This window comes from Telmatherina bonti (genome assembly GCF_933228915.1).
Source record: "Telmatherina bonti genome assembly, chromosome: 16".
In the NCBI taxonomy this organism is placed as follows: domain Eukaryota; kingdom Metazoa; phylum Chordata; class Actinopteri; order Atheriniformes; family Telmatherinidae; genus Telmatherina; species Telmatherina bonti.
The window spans coordinates 31,537,560-31,552,730 of record NC_136614.1 but is presented as its reverse complement, the minus strand read 5'-3'; the positions used below and the strand labels follow the sequence as shown (position 1 = coordinate 31,552,730).

Genomic DNA, 15,171 nt, shown 5'->3' with positions numbered 1-15,171 from the left:
GTCTTAAGACGAGACTTAAAACACTCCAGGGTGGGGAGTGTTTAAAGTCCCCGAGTTTTAAGCCTCGTCAAAAGAAAAACAGTTTTTATTCTTTGTTTACAAAAGTAATTTATTCTGGTGTTGCTTTTTCCATCAACGAAGACTTTCCTGCTTTCCTCCCAGTTAACCCATCTAACATGAGCATTCGGAGGATGAACTCAGCAGATGATAAAAGTCAACATTTCCAGCAAATCTCGAGCCTAAAAAAAGGCAATTTGGACTTTTTACATCGAATTTCTCTGAAAATCCTGGAAAAGTTGTACATTTCAGGAATAATGTACTTTATAATTTCCCACATCTGAGCCTTGTTATGAAGTCCGGTGAGTACAGCGTTACTCTGCAGGACCCCCCGCTCTGCATGTGTTACATGAAGGAGGAACATGTCTACAACATGCATGGCAGCAGGGGGCCCTGGGGGGTCGTAGCAGCCTCCTCCTCTGAAACTCAAAAGTTTGGACACATTTATATTTAATTATCAAACACATTTAATTTGATCTTAATCCTTCCGGTTCAGTAACACGACTCTTTTCACTGCCAACTAGAGCCGTGACCAGATGCTGTTTCCCGATTCGATTTGGGTGCCAATTTGATTTAAATTGTGAGTCTCAGAATTCCTCGATATTGCTGATTTTGTAGATTAAAAACAAAACAAATATGTGTATAAAACTTTATTTTGCTCATCATTTTTCTTGATTTCAATTAGGAATAAACACCACAGTAACCAGTAGGGCTGTGACGAGATGCCTTTGTCCCGATTCGATTCAATTCCAATTTTTTTTGGGTGGCGATTCGATTTAAATTGCAATTCTCACAATTCTTTGACATCTCTGATTTTTGTTCAAATTAAAAACAAAATAAATGTATAAAACTTACTTTTTTGCTTGTCATTTTTCTTGATTTCAATTAGAAAAAAACAACTCAGTAACCAGACCATCATTCTGCCGCTATAATGCCAAAGACAACAAGTAAAAAGATCAATAAAAACAATAAAAATGACAAATTTGTTTTAAATGGATTATTTTTATTTGTTTGAAAAAACAATCGATTTTAAAATTGTGAAGCAAAAATTTGAATTTTCGGTTCGATTTTCCCACCCCTAGTTACCAGACAATCATTCTGCTGCTATCATGTCCAAGAAGACGCGTAAAAAGATCCATAAAAATGACAAAAAAATTTTTTTTTTAAAAAAAAAAAAAAGATTTTTTGTTAAAAATAAAAAAAAGGTTTTAAAATTGTGAATCAAAAAAATCCTGATCTTTTATTTTTCCACCTCTACTGTGAACCATTAGAATCAGTTTGTCCTTCAACGCTACGTCTCAGAAAACGCAACGCCGGATCACCATGGAGACTTCAGCCAATGATTTGAACATATTTTCCCGTCTGGCTCGCTTTATTTCCTACATGAAGGGTACAAGAAGCACAAGGAGTTTCCTTTTGTTTACTAAATGATTCCTGCTGATCTGCTTTTGACAGCCAACGTCCATGAGAGCAATCCGCGCCCGCTACGACCCGTATCTGCAGACCCGACACAGAGTGGAGCAGGTCAGTGAATCGCTTCACTCCACTGGAAATCCAGCAGACTGACTTCATGTCCTCTGACGTACTTCCAGGTGTTTTGCTCTGAACCAGTTTAGTTTCTCTGTTTAGCAGCTGTGGAATTTGACGGCTTTCTCACGAACATATTAGCTTCTTATGATAAGAGCTGCTTTACAAACCTGACGTTCTTTAACTTACGTTACCATGACAACGACAGTGAATGATGGATGCTGCGAAGCGTTTCATGGCTCAGACCTAACCCCAATTATTATAATTGTTTAAATTTATGGTCACATTAATCTGACGCAGCAGAGCAAAGTCGTTTGTCTTAATTTGCCACAGTTTTCATGTCTCTAATGGAGGGAATGAATCAGCTGTTTTACATCAAGCAACAAGCTTTACATCCATTATCTTCATCCGTTAGACGGCACGATGCTTTCTTTACAAACAGCCACGTGTGGATGACAAGTGGTTTGATGTGTGTGTGTGATCTGCAGCTGAAGCAGCTGGGCCACAGTGTCGACAAGGTGGAGTTCATCGTGATGGGTGGGACCTTCATGGCTCTGCCTGAGGACTACAGGGACTACTTCATCAGGAACCTCCATGACGCCTTGTCAGGACACACCTCCAATAATGTAGCGGAGGCCGTCAGGTATGAGATCGGGTTTAAGTGTTTTGTTTCCCCGGATGCTTATTTCAGCTCATCCAACGGATCCTGAGGTGCTCTGCGGAGCGTCTGGGAGATGTAATCTTCCCAGTTCATCCTGGGTCTCCTACTGGTGCCTGGAACGCCTCACCAGGGAGGCGTCCAGAAGGTGGTTCATCTGGTTAGGATGAATCTCATCTGGCTTCTCTCCTTGTGGAGATCCTCCTGGATGACCGAGCTTCTCTCCCTGTCTCCAGAGGAGAACCCGGCCAGCCTGCGGAGGAAACTCAATTCAGCCGCTTGTAATCGTGATCTAGTTCATTTGGACGATACTAGAGCTGTGACGATATGCTTTTATCCCGATTTGATTCTGATTTTTTTGGGTGCTGATTTGATTTAAATTGCGATTCTCACAATTCTTCAATATTAATTATTTTTGTAGATTAAAAACAAAAACAAAAAAAAAATGTAGAAAACTTTATCTTTGTTCATCATTTTTCTTCATTTCAATGAGGAAAAAACAACACAGTAGTCAGACCATCATTCTGCTGCTATAATGCACAAGAAGACAAGTAAAAAAAAATCAATGAAAATGACAAAAAATTTATAATGGATTATTTTCATTTATTTGGAAAAAAAAAAAAAAAAAAAGATTTAAAAAAAAAAAAAAAAAAAAAAAGTTAAATTGTGCAGCAAAAAATCCTGATTTCCGATTTTCCCACCCCTAGACAATACCCACGGCTGGTGAACGTAGCTGAGGGTGGAAACATAGATTGACTGGTAGATGGAGAGTTTCTTCTGTTGACTCAGCTCCTTCTTGACGACACACCGCCGCAGTCTGCATTATTACAGAGGCCGCACCGATCCACCTATCAATCTCACGCTTCTTCCTTCCTTTACTCGTGAACACCCCGAGGTATCCGGGTCAGGACCTCATTCCTGACCCGGAGAGGACATTCCACTGGCTGAGGACCAGATTAGGAGGTGCTGCTTCACACCCAGCTGCTCCAGCGAGAGCTGGAGGACATAATCACATCAGTCATAATCATATCAACCAGTTTATAAAGATAGCTGCTTAGATGAGGAAACTTCTTTTCCTCCACCAGGTGGGCGTGTAGAATAAAGAGTAAACAGAAAACCGTGCAGGCAGTTGCTCAGCGTGTCCTCACACTTCCTCCTGCAGGATGATCCCGTGACAGTATGACCATAGACTGTATATAAAAAGATCTCTGTAATGTCATCCGTAGGTTTCTGAAGAGCTGAACTGAAGCTCGGTGGGCGGTTTCTACCGTCGCCATCTTAGCAGAGGCATGCGTGTCGTCTCGCCCAGAAAAAACATATACGGGCAAAAAGGTGGAGCTGAGAGGGGGGCTGTGAGCGTCATGGTGGATGGTTGACATCGAGCAAATTTAGTTGCCTGTAGCTAAGAGCTAACCGAGCTAACCCAGAGATAACAGGAGCTAACCAGCTAACGGAGGTAAGCAAGCTAAAACTAAGTCACGTTGTTAACCGGCTAAAAACCGCGGTTGTTCTACGTTCTTCTGACTTGAACCGGGAGATCGCGTACTTGTCAATCAAAAGGACACGCCCCTAAATATGCCAAATTTGAGATTCAATTACTTCTAAATGGGCGAGTTAGAAAAAATTCACTCCCCCCACAGTTGTCATGAAGGTAAACCTGACCTATTAAACCTACAATGGATTTTTGAACCAGGCTGTAAACATGTTTATTTCTGCTGTGAAGTTGGTCTTTTTAACATGGGAGTCTATGGGGATATGTTCTGTTTTGGAGCCCCTAGTGGATGAAGGGGGAACTGCAGTTTTATGCTTCACTTTTTACCGCCAGAAGTCGCCGCTTCAGTATAACAAAAGGGATGACTTACAGTCCAGAAGCCAAGCCTAAAGTTTGAAGCGTTCCAGAAGCAAACCAGGAGCTGCTTCTGCAGAGAGGTGTGTGATAACCGAAGAATCTGCCTCCTATTTTACTGTTGGAGACTCACAGCGAGTCCGCAGGCTGAGAGTGAAGCGCTCTGTTGGGAAAACATGAAGCTACAGTGCAGCTTTGCATGAGAGGAGAATGGATCTTAAATTCTCTTCTGTACTTAATAGGAAGCAGATGAAGATAAATCTGGAAAGTACTTATAAATTACATGTCAGTGGTCAGAAGTTTGAACACACACACACACACACACACTCTGGCTGTGTGAGTGTGTCAGGCACGTGGAGCGGTTGCAGACAACTAGAAGTGAATTACTGCCACCAGCTGGTGCAGAAGTAAACTCTCATGTCACCAGTGGGTGATTTGCCTGAAGAAGCATGGCAAACATAAACAACCGATGGAAGTATGGCGGCGGCGGCGAATGACAACGTTTCCATACGTACGGGGCAGAAATGGCCCTTAAACTTTACATTATGTAGCTGGCAGCAGATGTTCCATTCCAGCTTTAACGGTACCTTCGCTGTCATGTGCTCTAATGAACCCTCGACCACCTCAGTCGTGCTTTTAACGGCATTTTCACGTCGCACAGCTGCAGCGTCCAGAAAGAATCCATTAATCAGACTACAGGACCGTTTCCCACCTCATCTCAGGTTAAATGACTTCAGGGCCGGTAAAGACGGCAGTGTCTCTGGGATCCTGTTGTACCTACGAAGCTTTAAGCTGCAGCACTAAACTGGTTGGAGTTTCTAGGAGTTTTACTGGGTAAATGTTTTAGTGCTTAAACTCTTTAACAGGAAGATGATTGAAATGAGCAGAAATGTAAACTTCCTCGTTTCGTTTTATTCTTTTAGCTCTCAGGTACAGATAGTTTCCTTCAGAGTTTGCTTTTTGTGTGATGTTTAGCTTTATTTGTCCTTGTTTGTCGCTGTTTGTGTTGGACTTTCCTGTGGAAACAGGAGCAGGTTTGTTCACCAGAGGGAGCCAGTCCACCACTTAACATTTCCTCCTATTTAATTTACCGAGTAGTAGTAGTAGTAGTATCCTCTTGAGTATTTCTGTAAGAACTTTTAAGATATTTAATATATCATTGTTTTTCATTCACATATTTCCAGAAATGGTGTTTGGTTTTTATCCATGAGCCTTCCCGCAACCAGAACATTTTTAGTTTTTTATATTTATATTGTGAAGTTTTTAAAACCCAAAATCAGGAAATCTGGGTTGGAAAAACATCCCATTTATTTTTCTTTGCCAGAAGAAACCAAGTCATGAGGTGTTTTATATCTTTTGACAACATTTTAATATTAAAAATGATCTTTCTTAGGTATGTAACCATATAGATAAAGTATAAAGATAAGGGGTACATGTGGTTGGTTACATTTATGTATATTTATATAAAGTATAATTTACTGCAGCAGGTGAAAAAAATATCGTCACTTTGTAAAACGTAATTAATGAAATAAGTTTAAATTGTCACAATAAAGTAGAAAAAGATCCTTTTTTTTTGCATCTGTAGAGGAATTAACTGTGACGTTTTCGTGCATGAGCGCTGCAGGTCTCTGTGCTCCTAATGTACGCCTCAGATAGATGGTGATTAAATAAAACTCCTCAGAAGGTGATGAAGATGAAGAACATGGAGAAGATGGTGTTGGATGTTTATGCAAACCCATCCAGATGCATTGAACACAATGATCATCCTGAATGGTTGTGTTTTCTCATTGAAGCTCTGTGAAGTGGGATGGTGTCGCTGCTTTCGGTCGCGTGTTTGCAGACGCGGTTCTTTGTTTCTGTTGCTGCACCTGGAAACGTGACAGCTGTTGCCTCCAACTTGACCATCTGTCATGCTTGCATGCTGTTTCTTTGAGCTGTGCAGCAGTTCAGGCCTGATTTTCATGGAGAAAATCTGCATCTTTTCTGTACTCGGGATTGGTCAGACCTGGAAGCAGCATATTTTACGGTGCTGAAGGCATCACTGAAATCTCAGGGTTCAGGATCCGTGACAGAAGCGTAAATGAGCTTCGTCTGTGGTCCAGAGCACACACACAGCATTGGTTTGTTCCTATGGAGATTTTTAACACTGATTGGACTGAGCATAATGCAGATTTTAAACTGTGTCTTTTTTCCCAGTTATATGAAGTTTTGTGTTGCACATGGAGTTCATGTTTGTTTTTTGAGCTTTGACTCTCCACGTTTCCCAACCTGCCATTCTGCACTTTAAGGAGAGAAATCTATTAATCCTTTTTATTTGTTATTAATTTTTTTTTTTTAAGAATATTGCTTTTAAAAAGAATCAATGAGCTTTTTCTACACAGCTTTTTGACAATCTTTGTTTTTGCTCTTTTATCTAGTTATGTGTATTTTGTATCAGTTCATGATTACCAATTACTTGAGTTCACCTGTTTGAAATAACATTTATGCAACCAGCTTCCTTACTCGCTCTAAATTGATAAGTTTAGTTAAATTAATAGAATTTGTGCACCGAACAAAATTTATTTTATTTTATTTAATTTTATTTAATTTTCACATTTCATATTTTAATAATTGTGTATTATTCTTATTTGTATTGGGTCTATTTTTTATTTCGTCATTTATTTATTTGTTTGTTTATTAATTAAACCATTTTCATTAATTCCTCTAAACTGATGAGTGGATTAAAGTTAATACAATTAATGCCCTTAAAAGAAAATGGCAAATTTTATTTTTATTTTATTTTATTTTCAGATTTAATATTTTATTAATTGTGTATTATTAATTTTGTTTTGTCTATTTTTTTTTTTATTTAGTCATTTATTTATTTGTTTGTTTATTAATTAAACCATTTTCATTAATTCCCCTAAACTGATGAGTTGATTAAAGTTAATACAATTAATGCACTTAACAGGAAAAGGCAAATTTTATTTTATTTTATTTGTTATTAAATTTGGATGAATTTCTCAGGTGTGAAAGTGGTGGCAAAACTGTTAGAAAGGCTTCACCTTCATCTTGACGAGACCGCTGCAGTGCACACAACACGGCTGCGGGGGGCGCTATGATGATTAAAGAGTAAGGCTTCAAATGGAACAAGACGTATCGCGTGAACAGATAAAAGCTCTGCGTGTTGCAGGACACGTTACATATAACATGTAACCTCGACATGTTCTCCATATCTGCTGGTTCCTGCTGTTGACGCTGCAGCAGCGCGATCTTCAGGTGGAACAGATGTAAACAAGCCAGCAGCTGCACAACAGCACAGTTGTGTGTGTTGTTGTGTTTGGCACATGTTCCCCACATTGACCTCATGTCCTCTACTGGTGTGGTTACACGGTCCTGATGGAACCCTAATTAGAATATTTATACAAAATGGAAGGAAGTCTTTTCTCAATAGTCATTAATAATCGACACATAGCTTGAATTTACCCTTGCAGGCTTCCTCCTTCCCAGTAAATCAGAGGAGAATGGAGGCACAGTGAAGTTTATTTTTTCTCATTCAGACTTATATTCTCTTTGGGTCTGTTTAGGTTGGGGTTGTATTTGACACTTCTGTATTTATTAGAAAACTTTGACCCATCTAAAGTCTGAAAATCTCAGACAGGAACATCCAAAGGAAGCTGGGACTCAAGGCCACGTTTACAAGATAGTTTTAACTCTGAATAAAAGTAAAAACCGTTTTAAACAAATAAAAAATGACCACATCAATGCATAATTCCAAATGAAAATAACAAATGTGAACTAAACCTAATTCTGAAGTAAGTGGCAGGTTTATTCCCATTTTAAATCCAACCTGATTCATTCCTCTGTCATAAAATGTTCATTCTTTTCCAAATTATTTCCGTTTTTCTGCGGATGCTCGTCGCTTGTCTTGATCGGATGACGTACATATTCTGCGTAGTTTTCTTCCTCCCGGTACGTTATTACTGTTTTCCTCCTCAGCTGCTGAAAAAAGTGAAGTATCATTTTCGTGTTGAGTTGGTTTTTGTGTTGTTAGTTTTCTATGTTACATCTGAAAGGATGACAAGCACGAAGCGGAGTTTGTTTATTTCCAGTAAACGTACATACCAGGGGTGGGAAATCTTGGTAAATAATGGGATTTTTTTATTCACAATTTTAAAATAGATTTTTATTTTTGTTTGAAAAAAATCTTTTTTTTTTTTTTTTGTTTAAAGGCAGAGTATGTAAGATTTCAAGGCGATTCTTTCCACCACCAGGTGGCAAACACCAGGTCGTGAGCAAAACCACAAAACTGCTACCTCCACAAACGACCACAGGATGGCAGTAATGAGCAAAACTCACCCCTCACCACTCCTCCTTGCCAGCTCCAATGAGGGTAGGAATCGCTTGTGAGCTGTAGCTCGGAGCCACTCTGCAATAAATGGGCTTATACTCCCCCTACTGGTGGGAAAAAGTACTTTTCTTTTTTTTTTTTTTAACTGGTCAGAAAACATTCAAGAAGGGTCTTTGTCATTAATTAAACTTGTAATTTAATAACATATCAAATATGGACAGACTGGAACCTACATGTTTAAAAAACTATCTAATTATGATTGTAGTTATTTTTTTAGTTAATTTATTTTGAAAATATTGAAAATCTTACATACTCTACCTTTAAAAAAAAATCTATTTTTTAAATAATAATTAAATATAATCCATTATACATTTTTTTTGTCATTTTTATTGTTTTTATTGATCTTGTTACTTGGGCATTATTGCAGCAGGATGATGGTCGGTGTTTTTTCCTGAACGAATTTTTTTTGTTTTGTTTTTTGTTTGTTTTCAGTCTACAAAAATCAGCGATACCGAAGAATCGTGGGAATCGCAATTTAAATATAATTGGTACCAAAAAATCGGAATCACTTTGAATCGGGACGAAAGCGTATCGTCACAGCCCTGGTAAGCACATCGTGTCCGCCCCCCGTCCAATCAGAACCCTTCCCAACCTCCAGATCTAAAGCTGAAGTAAGTTCAGGTGAATAAATGTGTTCTCCAGTTAAACCTCAATGCGGAATGACTACTTCCATGTAAACCTGACGGAGAATACTAAACCCTGCTACTTAAATACGCCGTCTGAGCGTAACCAGGGAGCTGCTGCCGTGGAACCAGCTGTTGAATGAGCTCATTGTAAATGCAGGTGGGAAGATAAGTGAAGCTTCTCTCCATAAGTCCTCTTCACTTACTTTCAATCGATTTCTCGCTTGCTGACTGAGGTGAGCAGTGAATGAGATCAGCCACACGTCTGCTCAGTATGGATGAGTTGCAGTTTTCCAGACGACTCGGAGCAGATTTAACGTCGAGGCAGATTTTATTAAATGTTGCCTCGTTGAGACGATTGGACCCAATAATGGCTTTTTACTGGTGGATGAAAAGCCAGCTGACCGCTGTGTCAAGTAGAACCCATTTCCCTTCCTAAAGCCTGATAAGGCTCGAGGCCAGTCTGAATGAGTGTGTTTGTCTCCTTTGTTACACGTGTGTGTGTGACTACATGCATTTTGGCGTGTGCTTTGATTGGCCCTGTTGTTAAGAAACCGTGATTACAGTCATTGTGTCGACTGCTTGAAAAACTGACCTCAACAGCGTCTTCGACTTGGTGTGTGTGCGCGTGATATTTCCAGTGTTTGCAGACGAAAAACAAAGCTTGTGTGTATGACGCTCACGTCCCAACCTCTCGCCGTGCGCACCCTCCTCTTGATCCGAACGCAGCAGCGAGATGCCTCGATATAATCGCCTGAGATAATAGACTTTTTATTGATTCACCTCCAACAATCTGATCATCCTCTCTGGAGCATAAACTCTTGTAATTAGAGTAAATCAGCCAACAGACTGTAAAAGATGGACGTTTATTGCCAGTAGATACAAAATCTAAGGGAGTCAGGGCCGGTATGAGGGGAGCTAATGGTCATTGGAGCAGCTGGAGTGGAGAAAATGACAGCTGGCTTGTGTAGCGAGATGACGTTTTAGTTGGGTCACTTGTGTTGTTTTTGCGATTTCGATCAGTGACTCTAATAACTTTAGAAGAAGTATGAGAGTCGGATTCAGGCTAGATGAAGCCAGGAATGAATTTGTCTTGAGATCACATAAAAAAAAAAAAAGACAAAGGAACCTACTGCATCACTGATAATCACTTTCTGTCTGGATGCTTTTCACAGCAGCTTCTTGTTTTATTCTCATCGTCTTGCAGGCAAGCAAACTTCATTATGCGGGAAGGTCGTGTCTTCATTCTTCCAGTTGTTGAATATTTTACTCTGCGAATGTAAGACGATACTTCACTCAGACAGGAAGTGACACAAAGACTGAAAACTATCTGGGTTTTTAGCTTTCCCTTTTTATAAAACTAAAATGCAACTACAGACTGAATGACCATATTCAGTAGATATTAAGGCTATAACGGTACATCAATCCAGATTGACGGCAAACCTCCGGTGGTTAAAAGTGAGCCTATGTAGAAGTTCATAAACCTGCAGTTCCCCCTTCATCCACTAGGGGCTGCAAAACTGAGCAAATCCCCATAGACTCCCATGTTAAAAAGACCAACTTCACAGCAGAAATAAACATGTTTACAGCCTGGTTCAAAAATCCATTGTAGGTTTAATAGGTCAGGTTTACCTTCATGACAACTGTGGGGGGAGTGAATTTTTTTTTAACTCCCCCATTTAAAAGTTATTTTATCTCAAAATTTGGCATATTTAGGGGCGTGTCCTTTTGATTGACAGGTACCCGATCTCCCGCTTCAAGTAAGAAGAACGTAGAACAACCGCAGTTTTTAGCGGGTTAACAACTTGACTTAGCTTTAGCATACTTACTTTTGTTTTGTGGTTAGCTCCTGTTATCTCTGGTTTAGCTTGGTTAGCTCTTAGCTACAGGCAGCTTGGAGTTCGCTAGATGTCAATCATCCACCATGACGCTCACAGCCCCCCTCTCAGCTCCACCTCTTTGCCCATATTTGTATTTTCCAGGCGAGACGACATGCATGCCTCTGCCAACATGGTGATGGTAGGAACCGCCCACCGAGCTTCAATTCAGCGCTTCAGAAACCTACGTGTGATGTCACGGAGGCTCCGCCCATCTTTTTTATATACAGTCTATGGCAGTAACCCCCCCCCCCCCATACCATCACCCATGCTGGAGAATAATTTTATAACAGCTTTTAATAACAGCTTGAAATGTGGACACGTCCTACCACAGCATCTGTCTCAGATAAACTGGGGTCTAGAGAAACTGCCGGCATTTGTGCGTTGGTGATCCTGGCTTTGCATGTTAGCGTTTTAACTGTGTGGTTCATGGTTTTCTGAAGTCTTCCAAAGTTCACGTGGTGACATCCATGTTGGTTTTTAATGCAAAGCTGCCTGAAAGATCCAAAGGTTAGGATTACTCAGTGCTGGTTTCTGGCCTTATCGCTCAGAGATTTTTATGATATTCTAGACTATAAATGATGAAATACCTAAATTTCTGCAATTGTACGTTGAGACGCATTGTTTTTTAAGCTGTTGGACTGTTTGCTCACACAGTTGTTCGCAAAATGATGAACCTTGCTGCGTCCTTGCTTATGACCGACTCAGCTTTTCAGGGATGCTCCTTTTATACCCAATCATGACACCCACACTTTTCCAATGAACCTGTTCACCTTTAAAATGATCCAGACGGTTTTCTTTTATCATTCCTCAGCTTTCCCATCTTTTGTTGCTCCTGTTCCAGATGTTTTGGAGGCGTCAAATTCAGGATGAATAAATAACAAAGTTTGTCAGTTTGAACATTAAATATTTGGTCTTTGTAGTGCTTTTAGTGCAAAAGGATTAGTAAATCTTTGTCTTTTATTCTGTTTTACATGTCCCAACCTCGTTGGAATCGAGGTTGTAGACAGTTTAAAACAAAGATATGAAAAACATCTTTTATTACAGAATTTATTGATTTCTTCATATATAAGTTATTATTAATAACTACTTTAATTCTCAATTATTGCATTTAGTACAAAAATAAAGCAACATATCTTTGCTTTATGATTTATTCTCTTTAACATTGCCAATGCTTTATGCAATGAGCAACACGGCTGAACATGTAGGCAGCGCTCCAGAATACGTTTTATTTCACCTCAATATTCTCCCATTGATATTCATGCTTGTTTCAGAAAGAAATAAATAAATAAAACAACCTTTATAACAACCATAATAGTTCATGAACAGACATGCGTTATTCCAGAGGACGATGTCTTCTGGGAGACGTTGTGAAGGCTTTCCGTTGATCTGAGTGTTCCTACTGAAGGGTAGAAATAAAAGACAAAACATAAATTTCCTTTCTTTTTGTATATAAGTTTATAAAAAACACACGTCCTGATATTTAACTGAAAACACTGAAAAATAGAGGAGAAAATAAGTTGATTGATGATGAATATGATGCCATATGATTTGGATTCATCTCTTTTAAAAAGGTAAGTCAGAGTTAGTCAGTCTAACTTTTCATATGACTCAAAGAAAACCCTTGATTATTTCTCATTTAGCTTTTTTCTGAGCGTGGGCTGGAGCTTTCTCTACTGCATTAGTTTGTCATTAATGTGAGTTTGGAGCTGCCTGTGTGCATAATGAGCCGTTTAAACACACATCTTGTAAATTGATGTTGCTAAATGATGCCGGTAATATTTCCCATTGACATGACAACCTCAAATATTTAGTCTCCTTTAGTCTCAACGGTTAAATTAAAGAGTTATTATTAAATCAAAGCAAAACAAAGAGTTTCGCATGTGATTTGATGGGAACAATGTGGTGAAATCAGCTGAAGCGACTGAGGCAGTTTGTTCCTGCAGGTACTCGGAGCGCAGTAATACCAAGTGCGTGGGAATCACGATAGAGACGAGGCCAGACTACTGCCTGAAGCGCCACCTCAGCGACATGTTGAGCTACGGCTGCACCCGGCTGGAGATCGGAGTCCAGAGCGTTTATGAGGATGTCGCACGAGACACCAACAGGTACTGCAGGGCAGCTCGGAGCCACCACACATTTCCTCCAGGGTCTCAGACCTTGTTGAGGAACATTCCTTCCAGGTACCTGAAGTTTTTTCCAGTCTTTTTTTGGATGTCGACGGTTTTTCTCTCATTTTCAGTCGGGTCTTTGTACCTGATCACCTTTTTTCTGTAAAGCCAATCAACTCTGATGCTTGAAATATCTAATGAATAAAAAGGTTTTTAACTCATTGGACAAACACATAACCCACAACTTAGCAAGGAACCAATTCTAAATGTTATATGTTGACTCTGCTCTCTGGAAGTACAGAAGCAGTAAAACGTCTTATAGTGTGCAAGAACTATTCCCCTCACAGAGCTGGGAGCGACCAAACACTGCTGACCGGGATAACCGCCGTAAAATCAACAAGGTGGTGGACTACTTGCACCAGATCAGCGTTTACAGCACAGGTGTCAAACTCCAGTCCTCGAGGGCCGGTATCCTGCAGGTTTTAGTTGTCTCCATGCTCCAACACACCTCACAAGTTCATAACTAGGTTGACAAGAAGCTGCTGGGTAAATTTGATTTGAATCAGCTGTGTTGAAAGAGGGAAACAACAAAAACCTGCCGGATACCGGCCCTCGAGGACTGGAGTTTGACACCCCTGGTTTACAGGATGGTGGAAGCACCTGAATGGGGCAAGCTGACTGAAATAACACCCAACTGTAGATGGCAGCAAAACGCCTTCGTCACGTCGCCTGAAACCGGAAGAAGACGACGACGCCTCTGTTATCATCACCCTTTCACGCATCATATGCATCTGTGAGAGATTTCAAACAGACTCTGTTTGACTGATGAAAGAAAGAAAAAACGTTTAGCAGCAACGAGGTGAGCTGGAAGCTGCTTGGTTTGCAGCTGGTCAGAAAAACTGGAGGAAATGAAGAAGTTTCTAAAACAAAATATCAGATAAACAGGATGTCCTGAAGAAGTGGGAGAAAATCCAGCGTCTGGACTTTCAGTTCATCCAACTACTGAAGCCTCATCAGAAGTGGTTTCCATGGAAACGTGGCTATCAAGAAACCACTCGTAAGGGAAAGTGAGAAAAGGTTGAGAAAAGCCACATGACACGAGAACAGCTCTGATGGTCGGTGATAAGAGGTCAGATGGAGGGAAGAATCCTCCCCAGACCTCAACATGATGAAGCCGTGTTGGATCATCTGAACAGAAAATTCAATTCAATTCAGCTTTATTTGTATAGCGCCACTTCACAACAATGTTGTGACAGGGAACTTTACATACACATCATTTCAAGCCAATTCATTCATATCCTATAAAAGAAACCAACTGATTGCATCGAGTCATGACTTGGATCCAATCCCCCATCCTGAGCATGCATGAGGCGACAGTGGGAAGGAAAAAACTCCCCTTTAACAGGAAGAAAACCTCCGCCAGAACCCGGCTCAGGGAGGGCAGCCATCTGCCTCGACTGGTTGGGGTGGAGAGGACAGGAAAGACAGAACAACATGTACAACTGCACTTAATCAGGAAGACCTGCGGAAAAAAGGAGAAATAAGTTAGAGACGGCCATATTGGCATATATTTATACATTAATATATTAGAGAAATAGAGCGAGGTACTTCTCAGTGCATCAGGTAACATCCCCATTGCTACATAAGTAAAGGTTGGCTAGACTACCCATAACTATAAGAGCAAAGAGGATAACCTGGACGGTTGGGTCCCGTACATGCAGACTCCAACTCAGGAGATGCTCATATCCTAACTATAAGAATCATGGGAAGGTTTTCAGCTCCATCTTAAAGGTGTGGAGGGAGTCTGCCTCCTGAACCCACGGTGGGAGCTGGTTCCATAAGAGAGGAGCCTGATAACTAAAGGCCCTTCCTCCCATAGTACTCTATGAGACTCTGGGAACCACCAGTAGACCTGCAGTCTGATAGCGAAGTGCTCTATTTGGAATATATGGAACTATAAGACAGAAAACATCCATAGAAGAGGTTTGGAGAATTCTTCAAGGAGTCTGGAGAACTTTTCCTTTTGACTTTCAAGCTTGTTGAAACTGTTCAAACTGCCTGCAACGACGTAGTTGTGTTTCC

At 40.3% G+C, this 15,171-nt stretch overlaps 1 protein-coding gene across 1 annotated transcript in view; it reads left to right on the top strand.

Moving 5' to 3' along the window:
* elp3 (elongator acetyltransferase complex subunit 3) overlaps nt 1-15,171 on the top strand; it is a 38,895-nt gene that overhangs the window by 3,661 nt on the left and 20,063 nt on the right. Inside the window, exons 6-8 of the mRNA XM_079255372.1 lie at nt 1,513-1,581; nt 2,073-2,227; nt 12,925-13,086. Of these exons, the coding sequence (XP_079111498.1) occupies nt 1,513-1,581; nt 2,073-2,227; nt 12,925-13,086 (386 nt within the window). The remainder of the gene's footprint in view (nt 1-1,512; nt 1,582-2,072; nt 2,228-12,924; nt 13,087-15,171) is intronic.